General features: G+C 52.5%; 1 protein-coding gene across 4 annotated transcripts in view; it reads right to left on the minus strand.

The window, feature by feature from the left end:
- RADIL (Rap associating with DIL domain) overlaps positions 1-17503 on the minus strand; it is an 80525-nt gene extending 63022 nt beyond the window's left edge. For 2 of the 4 annotated variants that reach the window (XM_077996067.1, XM_077996065.1), the window contains exons 1-2: positions 15877-17104; positions 11391-11989 (exon numbers count right to left, since the gene is read on the minus strand). In XM_077996067.1, the coding sequence (XP_077852193.1) occupies positions 11391-11925 (535 nt within the window). In that variant the 5' untranslated portion in view covers positions 11926-11989; positions 15877-17104. Of the gene's footprint in view, positions 1-11390; positions 11990-15876; positions 17105-17348 lie in introns of those variants that run through there. The other 2 variants (XM_001088292.5, XM_077996064.1) reach the window with 2 other exon arrangements.
- Positions 17504-19735: the final 2232 nt, after the last annotated feature.

The raw sequence follows: 19735 nt of genomic DNA on the forward strand, positions 1-19735 counted from the left end.
TTTTTGAGTGATTATATCTGTGTATGTGTGCATGTGCATGTGTGTGTGCGTGTGTGTGTGTTTTAAGGGACAAGGTCTCCTCTGTTGCCCAGGCTGGAGTGCAGTAGTGCGATCATAGCTCACTGCAGCCTCAAACTTCTGGCCTGTCTTGTCCTCCCAAAGTGCTTGGATTACAGGCGTGAACCACTGCACCCAGCCACATCTTTGTTTTGACTGCTCACTAGACTCCTGACTCCATGAAATCATTTATTTATAAATCCATTAAATTGATGTCTTTGTCTATTGCAACATATCCAGCCCCTAGTCAAGAGCCTAACACAGAGTAGCCAAATTTTATTTATGAATAAATGAGAACAAAAAAATTATTTCTCATCCAGGTCTCTGGCAAATCAATATCTAGAAAACCTGTTTCTTGGGTCTTGACTAGATAGAGGGGCAATTTCAAATCTATACGTTGTGACCTTGGGGAAATCATTTAATTATTCATTGCACAGCTGCTCACAAAAGACAGCTACGGACTTTCTATGGCTGTGTTCCTATAACACTCCACTCCACTGCAATACCTTTGGATTTGAAAGTGTCTCCAGGGGAGACTTATCCTGGGTCAGTGAGGGGTGAGGACAGCGGCACAGTCAGTGCTATGGTTTGGATGGGATTGTCCCCACTAAAACTCATGTTGAAATTTGATCCCCAAAGGGGCAGTGCTGGAGGTAGGCCTAGTAGGAGGTGTTTGGGTTGTGGGGACAGATCCCTCATGAATGGCTGGTACTGTGCTCACCGTAGTAAATGAGTTCTTGTTCTGGCAAGACCAAATCAGTTCTCACAGGAATGGATGGGTTTCCAAGAATAGTAGGCTGCTATAAAGCCAGGGCACCCCTCAGGTTTCCCTCTTTGCACTTGTCTGCTTCCCCTTTGACCTTTTCTGCCATGTGATGATGTAGCATGGAAGCCCTCACCAGAAGCCAGGGCCATGCCCTGGAACTTCCCAGCCTCTGGAACCATGAGATAAATAAACCTCTTTTCCTTGTATACTACCAGCCACAGGTATTCTGTTGTGGTAACAAGAAATGGACTAAAGCAGTGCCTAAAGGTGTGAAGGGGCACACAGGCACAGGAGGCTTCTGAGGAAGCTGCTGTCCAGCCATGCTCACCAGGAAATGACATGCACATATGCTCTGTAATCCAGCAGCTCCATTCCTGGAAGAATGCCTCCGTGAACTCTGCACAGGCCCTCAACAGGTTCATTGTGTCACCATTTTAGTAGGAAGAATCTGTACCCAAATTGAGTGTCTGTGCTTAAGGAAATGAATATATGGTATAGGCATATAATGGAAAACTATGCATCAGTCAAAAGCAAAGAGTTGACTAGAGCACCATGGGTAGGTGTCAAAAACATAATGTGAGGCTAGGTGTGGTGGCTCATGGCTGTAATCTCAGCACTTTGGGAGGCTGAGGTGGGAGGATGACTTGAGCCCAGGAGTTTGAGACCAGCCTGGGCAACTTAGTGAGGCACTGTCTCTATTTTTTAAATAAATAAATAAATAAATAAAGTAATGTGAGTTATAGTTCAATCCCACTTAGGTAAATTAAACACATACAAAATATTATTTATATCTTAAGGATACATATGAATCCAAATATATGAAAGGTATGTTGGAATGGTATTCACTAATACACTAGAGTGGGTTCCCAAGGACGGAATGACGATGAAAAAAGAAAATGATCCTATCCATCCATCAGACCATCTGCCAAAAGATTGGAAACCAACAGCTACACAAACCACAGAGAAGCTTGTGTGGCCCTTCCTCTGCACTTACTTGCTCCCCATATTGGTGAGATGGTTGTCCTGCATTAGGCATTTGGTCATGGCTGCAGGCCAGAGAAACTAACTTTCATAACCTTGACTTTGACATCATTGGTTTCTTATTCTGGGGAAATGAACGGGTCTTTTAAATAACATATATGTATACATGTGGCAGCCTGTGGATTAGCTATCCGCAACCCTCACAACTTCTTTGCCTTGTACTAGAGGATGCAGAGCCAAAATCTTTATCTAGCTTCCTCTGCAGGCAGAGCCAGCCGTGGGTGGCAATGGCATTAGTGAAGCTAGCCTCCCCTACTGTGTGTGTTAGCCACACTTGTTTCACCTTCTTCCAGCTGCAAACTTGTACCAGCCTCATGTTTTCTAGTGAATGTTTTGCCATTTTCTTGCTGAACTTTAGACATGCATTACTTTATTCTAGTTATTCATCACATCAGTTTTAGATATTGCAAACATTTTCTTCTAGTATATCACCTTTTATCTAGACAGTGTCCTTGGTCAAACAGAAATTTTCAATTTTGATATAGTCAAATCTATCTACGTTTTTTCCTTACATATTGCACTTAAACAAACAAACAAACAAACAAACAAACAGGCTGGGCACGGTGGCTTATGCCTGTAATTCCAGCATTTTGGAAGGCCGAGGAAGGCAGATCACTTGAGGTCAGGAGTTCAAGACCAGCCTGACCAACATGGTGAAACCCTGCCTTTACTAAAAATACAAAAATTAGCCAGGCCTCATGGCGGCTGTCTGTGATCCCAGCTATTCAGGAGGCTGAGGCAGGAGAATAGGCTGAACCCAGGAAGTGGAGGTTGCAGTGAGCTGAGATCACCCCACTGCACTCCAGCCTGGGTGACAGAGCAAGACTCCATCTCAAAAGACAAACAAACAAACAAAAACAGATGAGGTCTTGCCCTTTTGCCCAGGTTGGAGTGCAGTGGCATGATCACAGCTCACTGCAGCCTTGACCTTCTGGGCTCTAGTGATCCTCCCACCTTAGCCTCCTGAGTAGCTGGGACTACAGGCCTGTGGCACCACACACAGCTAATTTTCATATATTTTTTTTTTTTGTAGAGACAGAGTCTCATTATGTTGCCCTGGCCCAACTCCTGGCCCAATTGATCCTCTCACTTCAGCCCCTCAAAGTGCTAAGATTACAGGTGTGAGCCACCATGCCCAACCAGTTTGCACTTTTTAAGCCTTCTTTATGCAATATTTCATTTGGCTATATAATTTTACCTTTGACATGTAGGTCTCTGATGCATTTGGAGGAAGGATCCAATTTCGGTTTTTTTTTTTTTTTTTTTTTTTTTTTTTTTTTTTTCATATAGCTGAATCCATATATCCCAACATCATTTACAAAATTCTTTCCCCAGGATTTATGATGCATGCTATAGCCCACCCAATTCCTACAGGGTATTTGGTCTGCATCTGCACTATCTCTTCTGTTCCATTGCTTTATTTGTCTCTTCCTGTCCCTAAAACCACATAGTTTCAATCACCATGGCTTTAAGACATATCTCAAGACTAATAAGGTCAATCCCTCCCACCCTTGCTTGTGTTGTTCAAACCCATCATAGGCATTCGAGAATCTGACTCTTTCACAAAGATGGACACTCAGGCCAGGTGCAGTGACTCACACCTGAAATCCTGGCACTTTGGGAGGCTGAGGCAGGAGGACCTCCTGAGGTCTTGAACCTCAGGAGTTCAAGACCATCCTGGGCAACAAAGTGAGGCCTCATCTCTACCAAAAAAAAAAAAATAATAAAGAAATAAGTAGAGTGTGCTGGCATGTGCCTGTGTTCCCAGCTTCTCAGAGGGGCTGAGCTGGGAGGATTGCTTGGGCCCAGAAGAGTGAGGCTGCAGTGAGCCACGATTGCACTACTGCACTCCAGCCTGGGCAACAGAGTATGTTCCTGTCTCAAACAACAACAACAACAACAAACAAAGATGGACGACAGCACGGCAGGGAAGGGGGTGCAGGGCGAGCTGACTTCTCTCAGTCTCTATATATCTGAAACCTCTGAAAACACTTCTGCCACTTAAACCTTCAAAACAAAAACGATACATTCTCTATGTTAGTATATTCTCTGAAACCACGAGAGACGCTGCTCAATATGATTTAAACAGATCCCCAAACATCTTTCAACCAACATTATAGGTCACTGTTGGGAACCAACAGATATTAACATTTTTTTTTTTTTTTGAGATGAAGTCTTGCTCTGTTGCCCAGGCTGGAGTGCAGTGGCACAATCTCAGCTCACTGCAACCTCCACCCCCCAGGTTCAAGCAATTCTCCTGCCTCAGCCTCCCAAGTAGCTGGGATTACAGGTGCACACCACCATGCCTGGCTAAATTTTTTTGTATTTTTAGTAGAGACGGGGTTTCACCATATTAGCCAGGGTAGTCTCGAACTTCTGACCTAAGGTGCTCCACCCGCCTTGGCCTCCCAAAGTACTGGGATTACAGGTGTGAGCCACCACGCCCAGCTATTTTGTCTTTCAAACATTTCACACCAGTGACAACATCCCTCTGTGTTTTTGGTGTTAATGCTAAACTCTGTCAGTGGCCCCTTACAGAATATAGCTGGACGTCACCCAAGTCCCCAGGGCAGGAGGGGGTGCTGCCCCTCCAGGACTCACTCAGCTCAGGGGACAACAGGGCTGTTAACAGTGCTTCTATGACCAAACTGAAGGTTATGGATTTTTTAAAAGTCTAAGCAGTAAACTGAAGGATGAAACTGGCTGTGAGCAGCTAACCATTCGACTTCATTTTCTCTTTGAATTGGAAATGCTCAAACATGTCTTTAAAGTTCAATAAGTTTTCTAGTTTTAGGCTGGTGAAAAAAAGTTTGGAGTTGTTTTGTTTTTAGCCAGACCACATACAGTGAACGTTTCCCATGGTGACTTTGTCATTGGGAATCCACTGGAAGGGAAGTCCCAGTCAAGTGGCAGTGAATTATTCCCACATAAAAAGAGGAAAAGCAATCCTTTCACGAAACTTCACTGTGCTAAGATAAGAGTTATTTTCAAGTCAGAGTCATAGCGGAAGAAAAATATTTCAAATGAAAACAACCACAAAGATGTTTGGGGACACGGGAGGACAGAACTCACAGCACCCAGTCAGCAGAGGAAGGCAGCGGCGGCTTCCCGCGTGCACACAACAGTCCCTGTGGCCCCAACACCCCTGGCTGTCATCGGGGAGGCCGAGTCCTGCTGCCTGTCCTGAGTGACAAGGCAGGACGACAAACACAAACTGAGAGCTGGCACACAGCAACAACACAGACCTGCCACCCACCTGCCAGCTCCAACACAGCACTGGGGGCAGGAGGGCAGCCCACTGCGCCACCGGGTGACCAGGGCTGCAGGTTCCTCCGTCGCTCAAGCCACATCCACACGCCTGGACGGCCACACCGTCCCCACACCACCCTCCCACACGCACACACACAAAGAAAACCGACTCCACTCTGGAGTCTTGCAGACGCAGGGGAGCTGAGACCCACAGAGGGGCCTCCTCTCCTCAGGGCACCAACCCTTCCACAGGTATTTAATAAGCACCTACTGTATACCAGACATTGGATGGGCTGTTTTTCAGTCAAAAGCCCAGTGAGTGCTGGGGTGGTGTCCCCAGGCTTTGTTTAGCCTGAACCTTCCTGGGTAAACCTGGGCAGCTTTACAAATGCTCTAGGGTGCCTCTTTACAAAGGGGGTATCCAAAGCCACGGTGATGTCCCTGTTTCCAGGAACGCATGAATGCCAAGACTGCATGTCACCATCCCTGAGACCCTGGGCTTGCCAGGCACCCCAGCCCCTCCGAGAGTGGCCCGGGAGAGACGAATGTCGCCAATGTGGATCAGGCCTGAGGGCCTGGGGCGGGCACTCAGCTACATAGTCCCAGTGGACAGGGGCTGGTGTGGCCAAGTCCAGGCAGCCAGGTCCAATACTGCAGCTCTCAATAGAGGGCAGGTCTGCCTCCAGGGAACAGCTGGCCATGTCTGCAGACATCTTTGGTTGCTACAACTTGGGGGTGGGGGCACAGGAGCCAGGGACACTGCTCAATGCCCTGCAACCACGGACGCCTCGCTCAGCGAGGATGCCCCAACCTGAAATGTAATGGGAGGAAGGGAGAAAGCAAGGAAGGCCAGCCCTCCGGGGGCTGTGCGCCGGTTTAACACTCGCCCCTCCTGCAAAGGCGAACCAACCCTCCGCTCACCCTTCCCCAGCCCCTGACAAAAACCACATGGCCCTGCCATCGCCCCTCCCCAGTGCGCCTAAGTGACTGCTGTCTTATCTCGGTGACAGGACCCAGGCCCTCTCTGTGGGGCACCAGCCCTAAATACCAGCTTTCTGGGAAAGGGGGGTGAGAGCCACTTCCAGCCCGGCCACATCTCCAACACCAGCCTCCTCCTGGAAGAGACCCTCTAGGTTTTGTGACTCTGGAAATCAGGGGGAACCTGGCGGCTATGAGAAGGCAATGTTTATGGAAAACAAAACCCAAAGTGCCTGCGGGCATTTCTACAGGTGGGTAACAGCGAACTAAGTGATGACTGAACTGGCAGGAAGCGCCTGGTTGACACCTTCCCCACCAGACTCCACAGGGGAGTCTAAGGTGAGGGGCCGGGGAGAGGCCTGAGAGGCTCTGGCGAAATGCTTCCTCTGAAATGGTGCAACCCGTTAGCCCAACTCAGAACCAGTGTGACTCTGTTTTTCTTTTGAGTCAGAGTCTTGCTCTGTCGCCCAGGCTGGAGTGCAGTGGTGCGATCTCAGCTCACTGCAACCTGTCTCCCAGGTTCAAGCGATTCTTCGCCTCCCAAGTAGCTGGGATTACAGGCACGCACCATCATGCCCGGCTAATTCTTTTGTATTTTCAGTAGAGACGGGATTTCACCATGTTGGTCAGACTGGTCTCGAACTCCTGACTTCAAATGATCTGCCTGTCTCGGCCTCCCAAAGTGCTGGGATTACACACATGAGCCACCGAGCCTGGCCAAGTGCGACTCTTACCGTAGGAGCAATAACTGGAAATTATTGACAAACAGTGTTACAGTGGTGAGCAACCCAGGGCTGGACTCATTCACACACACATACATGGTCACACATGCACACACATGCACACCACACAGACACACACATGCACACCACATCACCACATGCGCAGGCCAGGGGTCCCTTCCCTTTCTTGCCACTTTTTCCAGGTGATATCAGACTGTTCTCTCACCGGGGAGCAGGGACAACCCCATGCTGGGTCCTCTGGGGACAGAATGCAGGAGTTGAAGGGGCCCTAGCACGCTCTGGACCTCACTGGGCCTGCCCTGCAGGGGCAGATGCCATCCCACTATCCAGCTGTCCTTCGGAAACTACACCACCCACTTCAGTAGGATTTGTTTCACTGCAGCCCCCCACCTTCCACCACAGTGACACGGTGATGCATGCCCCACACTGAGAGCCGCTCTCAGGACAAACAGGCACCACAGCAGCCCCATCGGTGCCCAGGGACAGGCGAGCTGCTAGAAGGTGCAGAGCTCCCCATCACTGGGGGTATGTAAGGGAGAGGACACAGTGGGTGTTAGGAAAGCCTCCCCACCACGATTCTTCTGCATCACTCCAACCTGAGGCAGGCTGGCACCCAAAGCTGCTGGACAAGCTGCTACAGTGAACAACCCCTCGGCTTCCCACAGCCTCCCCTTCTCTGGCTCTCAGTCGTTCCCCTTGGAAGGGTGAGGGAGGAATCACCTAGTGCTGGCTGCAAACTCACTCAGGGGGACACGGGACACAACAAAGGCTCAGCGCCCTCCCCATTCCGTGCCTCCAAGCCAGCAGGAGAGAACTCTCAGAGGCGGGTTCCAGGGATGTGCAGAGGCCACCTCTAACCCATGGAAAGGCCATGCAGGTGCCTCACGCAGGGAACAGTTCCGAGTGGGAGACTTTGTGTGTGTGCACACCTGTGTGGACATTTCTGTGTCCAGGTACCCAAGTGTCACCACAACAACCGAACACGCTCTTGCATGAAGGTTCTAGGTGCGGGCCCGTTTGAGCCGGGGCTGTCCGGCAGCAGTGGCGTCTGTGCAGGGTCATCCCCAGCGGAGCCTGGCTTATCCACATGGGGATTCCCCCCAGGTCTAGCCTTCCCCTAGCTCCGTGCAGAGGCTCAAAACCGTTCTGTAATGAGCGGAAGCATGTGTGCATGCCTCTACCAGCCGCTCTATCTCAAACCACCCAGCCACCTCGGTGAACCTTCTTGGCATGGCCGGGGGTCACAGGAGTCCCTGGGCCATAGCCAGAGAAGAAGGTCAGCAAGGAAGGATGAGTCCCTGAGGCCCAAGGTGCCAGTTCTGGGTAAGTAACAACCTGCTCCAGCCCAGACAAGTGCATCAGTACAGCTGGGCAGCCTGATGGACTCTCTTTGGCAAGTTTCAAAAACCGCCACCAGCTTACACAGGCTGTGAGCAGGGGCGCTTTCACTTGCCCTGAATAATGTAACAGGAATGATTCCAAAGGAAGTGCATGAACACCATCCTGGCTAAGATGGTGAAACCCCGTTTCTACTAAAAATACAAAAAAAATTAGCCGGGCGTGGTGGCAGGCACCTGTAGTCCCAGCTACTTAGGAGGTTGAGGCAGGAGAATGGCATGCACTCGGGAGGCGGAGGTTGCAGTGAGCCAAGATCGCGCCACTGCACTCCAGCCTGGGCGACAGAGCGAGACTCCATTTTAAAAAAAAAAAGAAAAAAAAAAAAAAAGAAGTGCGTGAACTTGGCTGGGTGTGGTGGCCTGTAATCCCAGCACTTTAGGAGGTCGAGGTGGGCAGATCACCTGAGGTCAGGAGTTTGAGACCAGCCTGACCAACATGGAGAAACCCTGTCTCCACTAAAAATACAAAAATTAGCCGGGCGTGGTGGTGCACACCTGTAATCCCAGCTACTTAGGCGGCCAAGGCAGGAGAATTGTTTGAACCCGGGAGGCGGAGGTTGCAGTAAGCCAAGATCACACCATTGCACTCCAGCCTGGGTGACAGAAAGAGACAGCATCTCAAAAAAAAAAAAAAAAAAAAAAAAAGAAGCCCGTGAGCCTCAGACAAGCTCCTGTCTCCTGCAACATGCCGTCTGCTCCCCCGCCGCGCCCTGTCCTACACCTATCCCCTGTGCAAGGAGGTGGGCCTTCCCAGGGCTCCTCCTCGCCCGGTGACACAGAACCCAATGGCCTCAGGACACACCAGGCTGACCCCCAGCCACACAGCAACAACCCTGGCCCACGTTCTGCAGCCCCAAGGTGGCCCTGTCCCACCCGATTTTTGCCCTCCGCTTGGCAGAGGCATCGCATGGTGGAAGAATGACCAAAATTCTGTGTCTGACATTGAAGACCCCCTGTTCCTGTGCAGAATACATCCCACCAAGCGCCTCTTTCCTTTCGGGTTTCCTGGTCTTACGGGAGGTCTTTTTGAATCAGGAGGGGAGGGACCCCTTCTCTGCCACTGGATCACTGTCCTTCCAAGGGACCACTGGATCGTGACACGGCAGGGTCAGGATGAAAACCAGATCCCAGAAGCGGCGACCTTTGGCTGGAGGAATGGCCCCCGGGTGCAGGCAACTGGGGGTGCTTGTCTGAGCAGACTTTAAGAGCCATAATTAGGCCGCGCGCGGTGGCTCCCGCCTGTAATCCCAGCACTTTGGGAGGCCGAGGCAGGCGGATCACGAGGTCAGGAGATCGAGACCATCCTGGCTAACACGGTGAAACCCCGTCTCTACTAAAAATACAAAAAAATTAGACGGGCATGGCGGCAGGTGCCTGTAGTCCCAGTTACTAGGGAGGCTGAGGCAGGAGAATGGCATGAACCTGGGAGGCAAAGCTTGCAGTGAGCCGAGATCACGCCACTGCACTCCAGCCTGGGCGACAGAGCAAGACTCCGTCTCAAAAAAAAAAAAAAAAAAAAAAGAGCCATAATTAAAGCAACCACATGTTACTCTTTTTATTGTTATTTTTTTTGAGCCAGGGTCTCCCTCTGTTGCCTGGGCTGAAGTGCAGTGGTGTAATCCCAGCTGCAGCATCTGCCTTCGAGGCTCAAGCCATCTTCCCACCTCAGCCTCCTGAGGAGCTGGGACTACAGTACGCACCACCATGCCTGGCTAATTTTTTTATATTTTGTAGAGATGAGGTCTCACTATGTTACCTAGGCTGCTCTCAAACTCCTAGGCTCAAGCGATCCTCCTACCTCGGCCTCTCAAAATGTTGGGAATACAGGTGTGAGTCACTACACCTGACCAAATTTAGTTTATTTACTTATTTATTTATTTTTGAGACCGAGTTTCGTTCTTGTTGCCCAGGCTGGAGTGCAATGGCATGATCTCAGCTCACTGCAACCTTCGCCTCCCAGGTTCAAGTGATTCTCCTGCCTGAGCCTCCCGAGTAGCTGGAATTACAGGTGCCTGCCACCACACCCGGCTAATTTTTACATTTTTAGTAGAGAGGGGGTTTCACCATGTTGGCCAGGCTGGTCTCGAACTCCTGACCTCAGGTGATCCACCCACGTTGGCCTCCCAAAGTGCTAGGATTACAGGTGTGAGCCACCACACCTGGCCAAAATTATTTTTTATGACACATATCTATTAAGATAATCAACTTCTTCCCACCAATTGAATAAATCACCAGACATGGTGGGCCCCAGGCCCCGGGGCTCTCAAGCCCTGGGGCAGGCACTCAATACTGCCACCGCTCTTGGCACTCTTCAGACAGACAGTGATCAGCTGCCCATGGCCAGGCCCTCCTCAGAAAGGCCTCCCACCGCCCAGGCACCCACAGACCCGCGGTGCACCGAGTGCACCAGAGTCACCTCTGGAGACCGTGCAACCAGGCAGTGCCACCTAGGTTTTGGCCTGGGACGGATTCCTTGATTGTCTTTTCACTTCATTGCCCCAAAAACTCCCCGACAAGGTCGCAGGTGCTAAGGGACTTGCCGGGACCCTGTATTTAACAAGGCATGCGTGGTTGCTGTGGTCAATGAGATGACTGCTGGAGAGCTGGACAATGATCTGATCAGACAGAAGAACAGATGTGGCCTCAAATATTGCAAGAATATATCAGGAGCCTCTGAGGAACACCAGCCAGCCTCCTGCCATGTAGACAAACGACGACTTCCCAGACAGCTGAGGTGAAAATGGTGAGTTCAAGAGGAAACCTTCTTTGGGAGGCCAACGTAGGAGGATCGCTTGAGGGCAGGAGTTCAAGAGCGAGACTCCTGTCTCTAAAAAAAGTAAAAAAGTAGCTGGGTATGGTGGTGCACCTATAGTCCTAGCTACTCAGGAGGCTGAGGTGGGAGGATCACTTGAGCCCAGGAGGTCAAGGCTGCAGTGAGCTCTGGTTGTGCCGCTGCACTCCAGCCTGAATGACAGAGCAAGACCCTGTCTCAGAAAACAAAAGAGGAAGCCTTCAAACACCCAGGACATGGGCTCCAACTGCCTCCTGCAGAGCAAGCCTGCCCCATGCATCCCCTGCGCCACTCCTTCTCCCCCTCCCCTGGCTGGCCTTCTCAGCACTCAGACCCACGGCTCTTCCTGAACCTGTGGCCCTCCTCACCTGCCGTGATGGTGTCCACCTCCTTGGCTGCCAGCTCCTCCACGTCCGACCTCTTCCTCAGCTCAAACCTCCGGGATAAACCTTCTCGGGGTTTCCATAATTCCTGGATCAAGAGGGGCTTCTCACTGTCCCCAAACACCCGAAAGCACTGGGCCTGCCACTGCTGCCCGGCGTCGCCGGCTTGGCCCACCACGTCACACAGCACGTACTGGCCGGCCTGCCCGGGGTCCAGGGCGTACCGCTCCAGCGCCTCCTTCACCAGCTCACGGGCACTGGAGGTGCCGGTGGCCAGGACACTCTTGTAGTGGGTTCCTGTGCAGACACTGTCACCAAACACCTTCAGGACACCAGGGGCTGAGAGCTGGGTGGAGAGCTCGGCGGGATCGTCACTGGCGCCCAGGCTAGAGAAGGTGGAGTCCAGGTCCCGGTACTTGTAGGTCAGCGTCCGGGACAGCATGCTGGACAACAGCTGGCTCTGCCGCTTCAGTTTGCTCTTGGTGGGCGGGGACATGATGAAGTGCGTCCCATAAAACATGGTGGGCGAGGCTTCATGGATGAGGACCGGGGGCTTCAGCCAAAGGATGTGGGGAGGCCGTGGCCTGGGAGAAAAAGTGAGAGAGGTTAGCGCCAATCATCGTGAGCACCAAGAGCAAATGAGGCCACAGGCGGTGGCTCCTGCCCATCGTCCCAGCACTTTGGAAGTCCAAGGTGGGAGGGTGGCTTGAGCCCGGAAGTTCCAGACCAGTCTGGGAAACATAGTAAGACTCCAACTCTACAAGAAAACTAAAAATTAGCCAGGCATGGTGGCGTGCACTGTACCCACTGCTCTGAAGGCTGAGGCTGGAGGATGGCTTGAGCCCAGAGTTCAAGATTGCAGTGAGCTATGATCGTGCCACAGCCCTCCAGCTGGGGCAACAGAGCAAGACCCCATCTCAAAACCTGATGGACATAACAGGCCATGGGCATCCTGGCCCCACAGACCTGCCATCAGAGCACCTGAGTAGAGGATGTGGCTAGAGCCTGAAGGGCCACCAGAGACAGAGAGGACTAAACGGGCTGAAGCGCCCTTCAAGGAAAGCCATTACTAGGAAGCACAATGAGGTCGCCACGGTAAGACACGCTCCACTGCAGGGCTTGGGTTTCTGGGAAGTGCTGGGCGCAGTGCCTGTGTGCAGTGAGCATCAGGGAGCGCCCCACCCGGAGCCGCCCCCAGCACCGTCACAGCCACAGAAGAGCAGCGGGCAGCCCGAGGGCAAAGCTTCGCCTCTCCGTAAACCCCGTGTCTCCTGCCCCACAGGCTGCGACGTGGGAAATGGGTCACAAACACAGTGGAACCAGGAAAACAGACGAATCGCAGCCAAGTTAACAGAATCGACCATCAGACATTCCAGGCACAAACCCCCAGAATCTACCCCTCCGGGCAAGAGACCCATCCTGGCTTGAAGGAGATGCTCCCTGGGATGGCAGCACTGAGTGGCCTCACAAGCACAGCGGGAACAAAGGGCCCTCTAGAGCTGGTGCAGGCATGGCCGGAATGCGTGCGTCCCGCCCACCACAGGCCACGGGTGCCCGGCGCTCCAGGCCACAGAGATGCAGTCTCCTGGGGAAACTGGAAAACAGCCTGGGATGCGTTGGCGTGTCATACAATCACACTTCTAATGTCCTTAGTGTGCCCAGGGCCAGGAGTTCCAGATGGTTTCTCAGTCTCCCTCCAGAACCTCTGTGGGGGCAGGAGGGCAGAGAAAAAGGAAGGCAGGTCTCCGATTTGTAAAAGGTGAGGCTGGACCACAAGGCAGGAAAATACTGGAAAACTGCGCACACATCTCTCCATTACTCTACCCCACTTCCATGCTCATGTTCTCACCGAAGACAAAGGCGGCAGATGAGTGAGCCAGGAGGAAAGCCTGTTTTTTGGAAAGCTCTGGAAAGAGTGGTCTGGGTCCCAGTGAACACAGGATAGGTCGCCTGCCACTGTGACCCGGGTCAGTACTAAACTCCGCAGCAGTCGACTGACACTGTCCAGGCTTGACTCACTTGTCGCGCTGCGGGTACTGCAGAAGGCTTCTGGAAAAGACGGTGGCTGCCTAGGGCCAGAGAAAGCAACCAGGGAACCCCTCGAAAGAAAAGGAGCCATGCTATCCCTTAGGGAACTAAACAGTGGAACCGTCCTGGCCTCCAGAGCTGACACTGTGAACTGGCCTCTTTCTAATATCACTGAGGCATCGCTCATCTTCTCTGGAGCCTCTCACTGCCAGCCAGAGCTGTCATGGATGAGTCCTGAAATCAGATCACCATTCATTTCCTCCAGAACTAGCCCAGGTCAGCCAGCAGCTGCGCTTTCTCCGACGACCTTGAACTCTTCAGAAATACTTCCGACAGCTTCGCACACCCAAGATTGGGTTTCTGAACGCGGATGTCTACCCTGTGGGGTGGGTGGCTGGCCATTCTCCTGTTCCTATAGCCCACTGCTGACAATTCACCACGGCAAAGGCTTTCATTGTTCCTGGCTTTCTGAAGATGTGAACTTGCTGTAACAGGTGTCACGGACATCCCAGTACAGGTCATAAGCAAATGGAGCCTTGAGGTTCCATCGAGCCAGGCCATAAAGAAGTAAAGGAGCAAAGCCTTTGTTTCTCTTCCTCTGAGGAAGGTGCAACGAGTCTCCTTGTCAAATCCTAAGAAGCTCAGAGCCAGCCGCAGCTTCCCCCACGGACTCATCAAAGGCCTCGATTTAATGTACAACAAAAGCATTTTCAGACAGTGCTCACATCACAAACGTGCGGCTTGGCCTGTGCACACTACACCAGCGGCTTCAAATCGCCCTCGAATCTGACCTCAGCCTCCTGTGGTCAGTTTTCAAAGTGAGTACTTGGAATCACAGAACAAAACCCCACAAAGAGCCTCTCCAGCCAGCCCTTATTAACCATCCATGAGAGCTGCACAGCGCCACTCGCAAGCGCCTCTCCAGACGCCCCTGACTTAGAAGCCTCCAGGCAGCACACGCTGGCAGAGGGTCAGCCACCACTTTTTCATAGTGGTCATTTCCAACGAGTTCCCCAGGGTGCCAAGCCAAACTTCAGGTGGTGGATGGTACAGCCTCTGCCACCAGGCAGCTGTGGCTCAGGAAACCTCTGCCTCTGGAGATGAAGTCTAAACGCCGACACAAATATGATACCAAAAACTGGGGAGGCCCCCTCTAGGCAGGAGAAAGCCCACATCACAGAAAAGGCATGAAGCAGAGACAAGTGTTTAAAAGGCCAAGGCGGGAGAATGGCTTAAGGCCAGGAGTTCAAGACTAGCCTGGGCAACATAACGAGACCCCGATCTCTCTAGAAAATAAAAATAAAAAATTAGCTGGGCATGGTGTGCACCTGTAGTCCCAGCTACTCGGGAGGCTGAAGCAGGAGGACCACTGGAGACCAGGAGTTCCAGGCTACAGTGAGCTATGATTGCGCCACTGCACTCCAGCCTGGGAAACGGAGTGAGACTCTCTCTGTTTAAAAAAAAAAAAAAAAAAAAAAAAAAGACGGCCAGGCACAGTGGCTCATGCCTGTAATCCTAGCACTTTGGGAAGCCAAGGTGGGCGGATCATGAGGTCAGCAGATCGAGACCATCCTGGCTAACACGGTGAAACCCCATCTCTACTAAAAATACAAAAAATTAGCCGGGCGTGGTGGCGGACGCCTGTAGTCCCAGCTACTCTGGAGGCTGAGGCAGGAGAATGGCGTGAACCTGGGAGGTGGAGCTTGCAGTGAGCTGAGATCACAGCACTGCACTCCAGCCTGGGTGGCAAAGCAAGACTCCGTCTCAAAAAAGACAAAAATTGGCTGGGCATGGTGGTTCATGCCTATAATCTCAGCACTTTCGGAGGCCAAGGCAGCGGATCACTTGAGGTTAGGAGTTCGAGACCAGCCTGGCCAACATGGTGAAACCCTGACTCCACTAAAAATACAAAATTTAGCCAGGCATGGTAGCAGATGCCTGTAACCCTAGCTACTTGGCAGACTAAGGCAGGAGAATTGCTTGAACCCCAGAGGCGGAGGCTGCAGTGAGCCGAGATCACGCCACTGCACTCCAGTCTGGGCAACAGAGTGAGACTCCGTCTCAAAAAAAAAAAAGACAAAAATTATAAAAAGGCCCCCCAAATACAATGGAAAAGTGAGTTGATATTTGGGGCCCAGGGGTGGATATAGGTTTTGTAAGGTCTGACATTTACATAATTCTTCTTTAATAAAAAACAAATAGAAAATTACAAACACACAACTGCTAGGTCCCCTCCCAGGGCCTTGGAAGCTTGAACTTCAGAAGTGTTGTTCTCCCCATTACCCTGATCCCTACTTTTCCCACAGTTTCTGGAGCCAGATTCGAAGGCAGAGGCAGAGTTAGCAGTATCATGAAACAGGAGAAAATGTAAGCAGAGAGAATGTGATTCACTCCTTTCCAATAATTCCTTCTTAAGCCCCCAGAAGTCCCTGTTCACACAAACCTTATCTGTTTGGGGATTTTCAGAAAGCATTTCTCTCCGTTCGGTCATCCTCCCTCGGCCAGACCAGAGGGTGTCCACTTGTTCAAGTGCTGCCCGCTTCCGAATCCCAGAAGGCGGAGCCTGGCCTGTTTGTGAGAATAGGATGGATTCGTTTTTTAAAAGGCCAAGGGGAGTGCAGGAAAATCCGACCGGGCGGAGCATGCCCTGGGTAACCAGATCTGTTTTTCTGGAAGCGCGACCGGCCTCTTCTGCCCCATTCGCTCCTCTGTGACACAAATACTTGGGGAAAGCGTAGGGCTCGGACGGCGAGGGTGTGGGGCGCTGGCTGGTGCTGCTCTTAGAGAATGTTTTCTCTTGTTCTCAAGGAAGGGTCCAGTTTCTGATGAAAAACAAGCTCAAGTCCCAGCGGCGAGTACAGGGAGTGAGGTCAGTGCTGCGCTGACGACATGGGTGGAGCGACCTCTCTGCTCCAACAGGACAATGTGGAACCCATTATCATTTCCAGCAGGAGGGAAAACCGAACGCAGACTTCACACACCCAGCTCCCTCCTTCCGTGAATCCCATCTTTACAGCCCCCGCCTGAGCCACGCTTTCAAATGCAAACACAATTCAATCAGATTTAATTCTGACCTGCTAGCTGCTGCAGAGGGGACTGACTTGCCACCCAGCAAAAGGGACTTTCAACACTGGTTCCTGTCTGGAATGCACAAGAGGTGGCCCATGTTAACCGGGGGACACGAGCAATCAAATTCTTCTGTGCAATTCAGATTAGTCAAACACTTGACAGGCGACAGGACAGGGCAGGGCAGGGCAGGCTGGTCCGCAGCCCCGCCAGGGCCCTGCCAACCCCACCAACAGGATCCTCCTGCGGGGCCCCGGAGCTCGGCTCAGCATCTGTTATCTTGGATGCAGTATTTGTCAAGGGGCTGGAAATGGTACATAAATAGCTGAGAAACAATGCTTTGAGCTGGCGCACGAGTGGGGATCCGGCTGCAACCGGGACGGGGTGTGTGCGGAGGACGTCTGGCCCGCCCAGGTGGGAGAGCGCGCGGAACCCTACGCCCAGCTCCCCTGCAGCGCTCCCCGGACGAACGTCCCCCTCCAGGGCACAGCCGGGGAATCTGAGGGACGAGAGTCTCCTGGAGTTGAGGGTCCGGGACCCACGCGGACAGCCAGGCTCAGGGGCTCGCGGGGGGCGGCAGCGCGGACACCGGATCCCCGCAGGCTGGGCCGCCCTTGCCCGCGCTCGCCGGCCTCCGAGTACCGCCCCTCTGACCAGGCCGGGGCCCGAGAGCCGGTCGGTTTCCATGGCAACCCGGCAAGCCTGCCCTCCGCTCCCCGACCCGCGGCCTGGAGGGTCCCGGAGCGCGCCCCGCGACCTCCGCGCCCCGGGCCCCCGGCAGCGGCCGAGCAGCGCCCCTTACGAGCCACCCCCGCCTCCGCAGTCACTCCTCGCGCACCCCACACTCACCTCCGCCACAACCCGCCGCGCCGCCACGTTCCCGCGCTGCTCCCACCCGCCGTTGGCCGGGGCTGGCGCCCAGACCCGCGCGTGCCGCGGCGCCTCCTGCCGGCCGCGCAACGGGCGGGGCGGGGCCTCGAGGGGGCGGGGCCACGAAGGGAGGGGCGGGGGAGAAGAGGCGGGCTGGAGCTGGGCCTCGGCGTCCAAGAGTCAGAAAGAAAGACCCGAGGAGGCGGGGTCTCTATGAGAGGGGCGGGGCCAACCTGCTAGAAAACGCGGGCTGTGCTCTGGCGCCTCCTGCCGGCCGCCCAATGGACGGGGATGCAGTCTCGAGGGGGCGGGGCCTCATAGGAGAGGCGGGGTTTTGAAGAAAGGGGTGGGGCTAGGTGTGGAGAGGCGGGGCTTGCAGCCCATCCCACAGCCTGCAGCTTAAGGAGGAGGTCCCCGGAGGAAAGGTGGGACCAGTTCTAAGTCCCTGAGCTGCTTGTGGGCTCTAAGCTCTTATGGTTGGGTGGGCTATTTCGAGACCGCACCTTCTAGTAGCCTAGCGAGTGGGTGTGGGGGAGGATAGAGCTGTGCCCCCAATTAATGAACATCTTCTAAGACATCGAAAAGGAACAAGGGAGGAATTCCCTCTCCCCTACCATCTGTCTCCCACCCAGAGTTTTAAAAGACAAATCAGGTCATGGCCCTCCTGTTTACCATGATGTAAAAAAAAAAGGCCAGGTCAGCTCTGGGGCTCTGGCCGCAACTGCCCTCCCTGGGGATTTGTTTAAAAAACAGATCGTGTCCTCAGCACTTTGGCTGGGGTTTCCCCTTTGAGGAATGTGGGCTGGACCTGGGAGATTCAGGTGGCTCGCAATATCAATATGCAGAATCTGGGCCCCAGAAGTGAACCTTTTTGTAGACAACTATCGCGGTATGATTTCCGTAGTCATGACCCCATATTCCCGATGGAGGTCGGAGCAGACAATGATGAGTGTGGGAACAGACATTTATTGACCACCTGTGTGCCAGGCCCTAGGCAACTTTACCTAGGCCGCCTCACTTAATACATCAACTCTTGTGGGACAGAGATGTCTGAGACATTCCAGGCCTCCCCTTTCCTCCACCTATCGCCTGCTAATCCTAAAATCCACCTCCTAAACCTTTTCTAATAAAAAATACTGCCTTAAAGCCAACACAGAGAGACAGATTTGAGCCAGGCTTTGGTCTCCTTATTGATCAACTCACAATATGGACAAAAAAAGCTTTTGTCTCAAAAACTTAATACAGTAAGATTGGCTTTTTTTTTTTTTTTTTGAGACAGAGTCTCACTCTATTGTCCTAGCTGGAGTGCAGCGGTGTGATCTCGGCTCACTGCAACCTCCACCTCCCAGGTTCAAGCGATTCTCCTGCGTCAGTCTCCCGAGTAGCTGAGGTTACAGACGCCTGCCACCACGCCCACCTAATTTTTGTATTTTTAGTAGAGACAGGGTTTTGCCATGTTGACCCAGCTGGTTTTGAACTCCTGACATCAGGTGATCCACCCACCTCGGTCTCCAAAAGTGCTGGAATTACAGGCATGAGCCACCGCACCTGACCAAGATTGGCTTCTAGCACAGCAAGCACGGAACCCTTTTGTTCAGTAATACTCCCATTTTTCAGATGAGAAAATAGAGGCATAGAGATTTCAGGTTGCTGGATGTAGAGACAAGAACTGAGCCAGGAATACAGGACCCTCTGTATACACACCAACCTCCTCACCTACCCCGGGACGGGATGCTTGAAAGGAATGACGTGCTTAAATATTTCAATTCAGGTGCACATGAAGAGACAATGGTCAGAGCTGGTTCAGGCCTGGGTTTTCCTCCTGCAATATTCCTCACCCTGCCCCTGGCCCATCTCCCACACTCCCCACACCCTTCTTCCACAGGGGTCAGATAACTACAACCAATGGGCCAGATCTGGGCTGCCTTCTGTTTTTGTAAATAAAGTTTTATTCAAACACAGCTACCCTCATTTGTTTAGATATTTTCTACGACTGCTTTCCTGCAAACAAGATTTTACAGCCCCAAATATCTACAATATTATCTGGCCTTTTATAGAGAAATTTTGCAGATTGCTTCTTGATCTAGAATTGCTGATTTTTTGGTATGAATACGCTGCTTCACGCCTCTAGATCTTCGCTCTGGCGGGTCCCTCAGCCTTGAAACACCTTTCTGAACTGTATTAGATTGCCTGAGCTGCTATAACAAAATGCCAGATTGGGTGGCTCGGAAAACAGAAACGTATTGTCTGGCAGCTCTGGAGACTGGAAGTCCAAGGTGAAGTTGTCAGCAGGTTTGGCTCTTTGGGGGCCTCTCTCCTTCGTTTGCAGACGGCTACCTTCTGGCTGTGTGCCCACATGGCCTTTT

The sequence above is a fragment of the Macaca mulatta genome, chromosome 3 (genome assembly GCF_049350105.2).
Source record: "Macaca mulatta isolate MMU2019108-1 chromosome 3, T2T-MMU8v2.0, whole genome shotgun sequence".
Lineage (NCBI taxonomy): Eukaryota > Metazoa > Chordata > Mammalia > Primates > Cercopithecidae > Macaca > Macaca mulatta.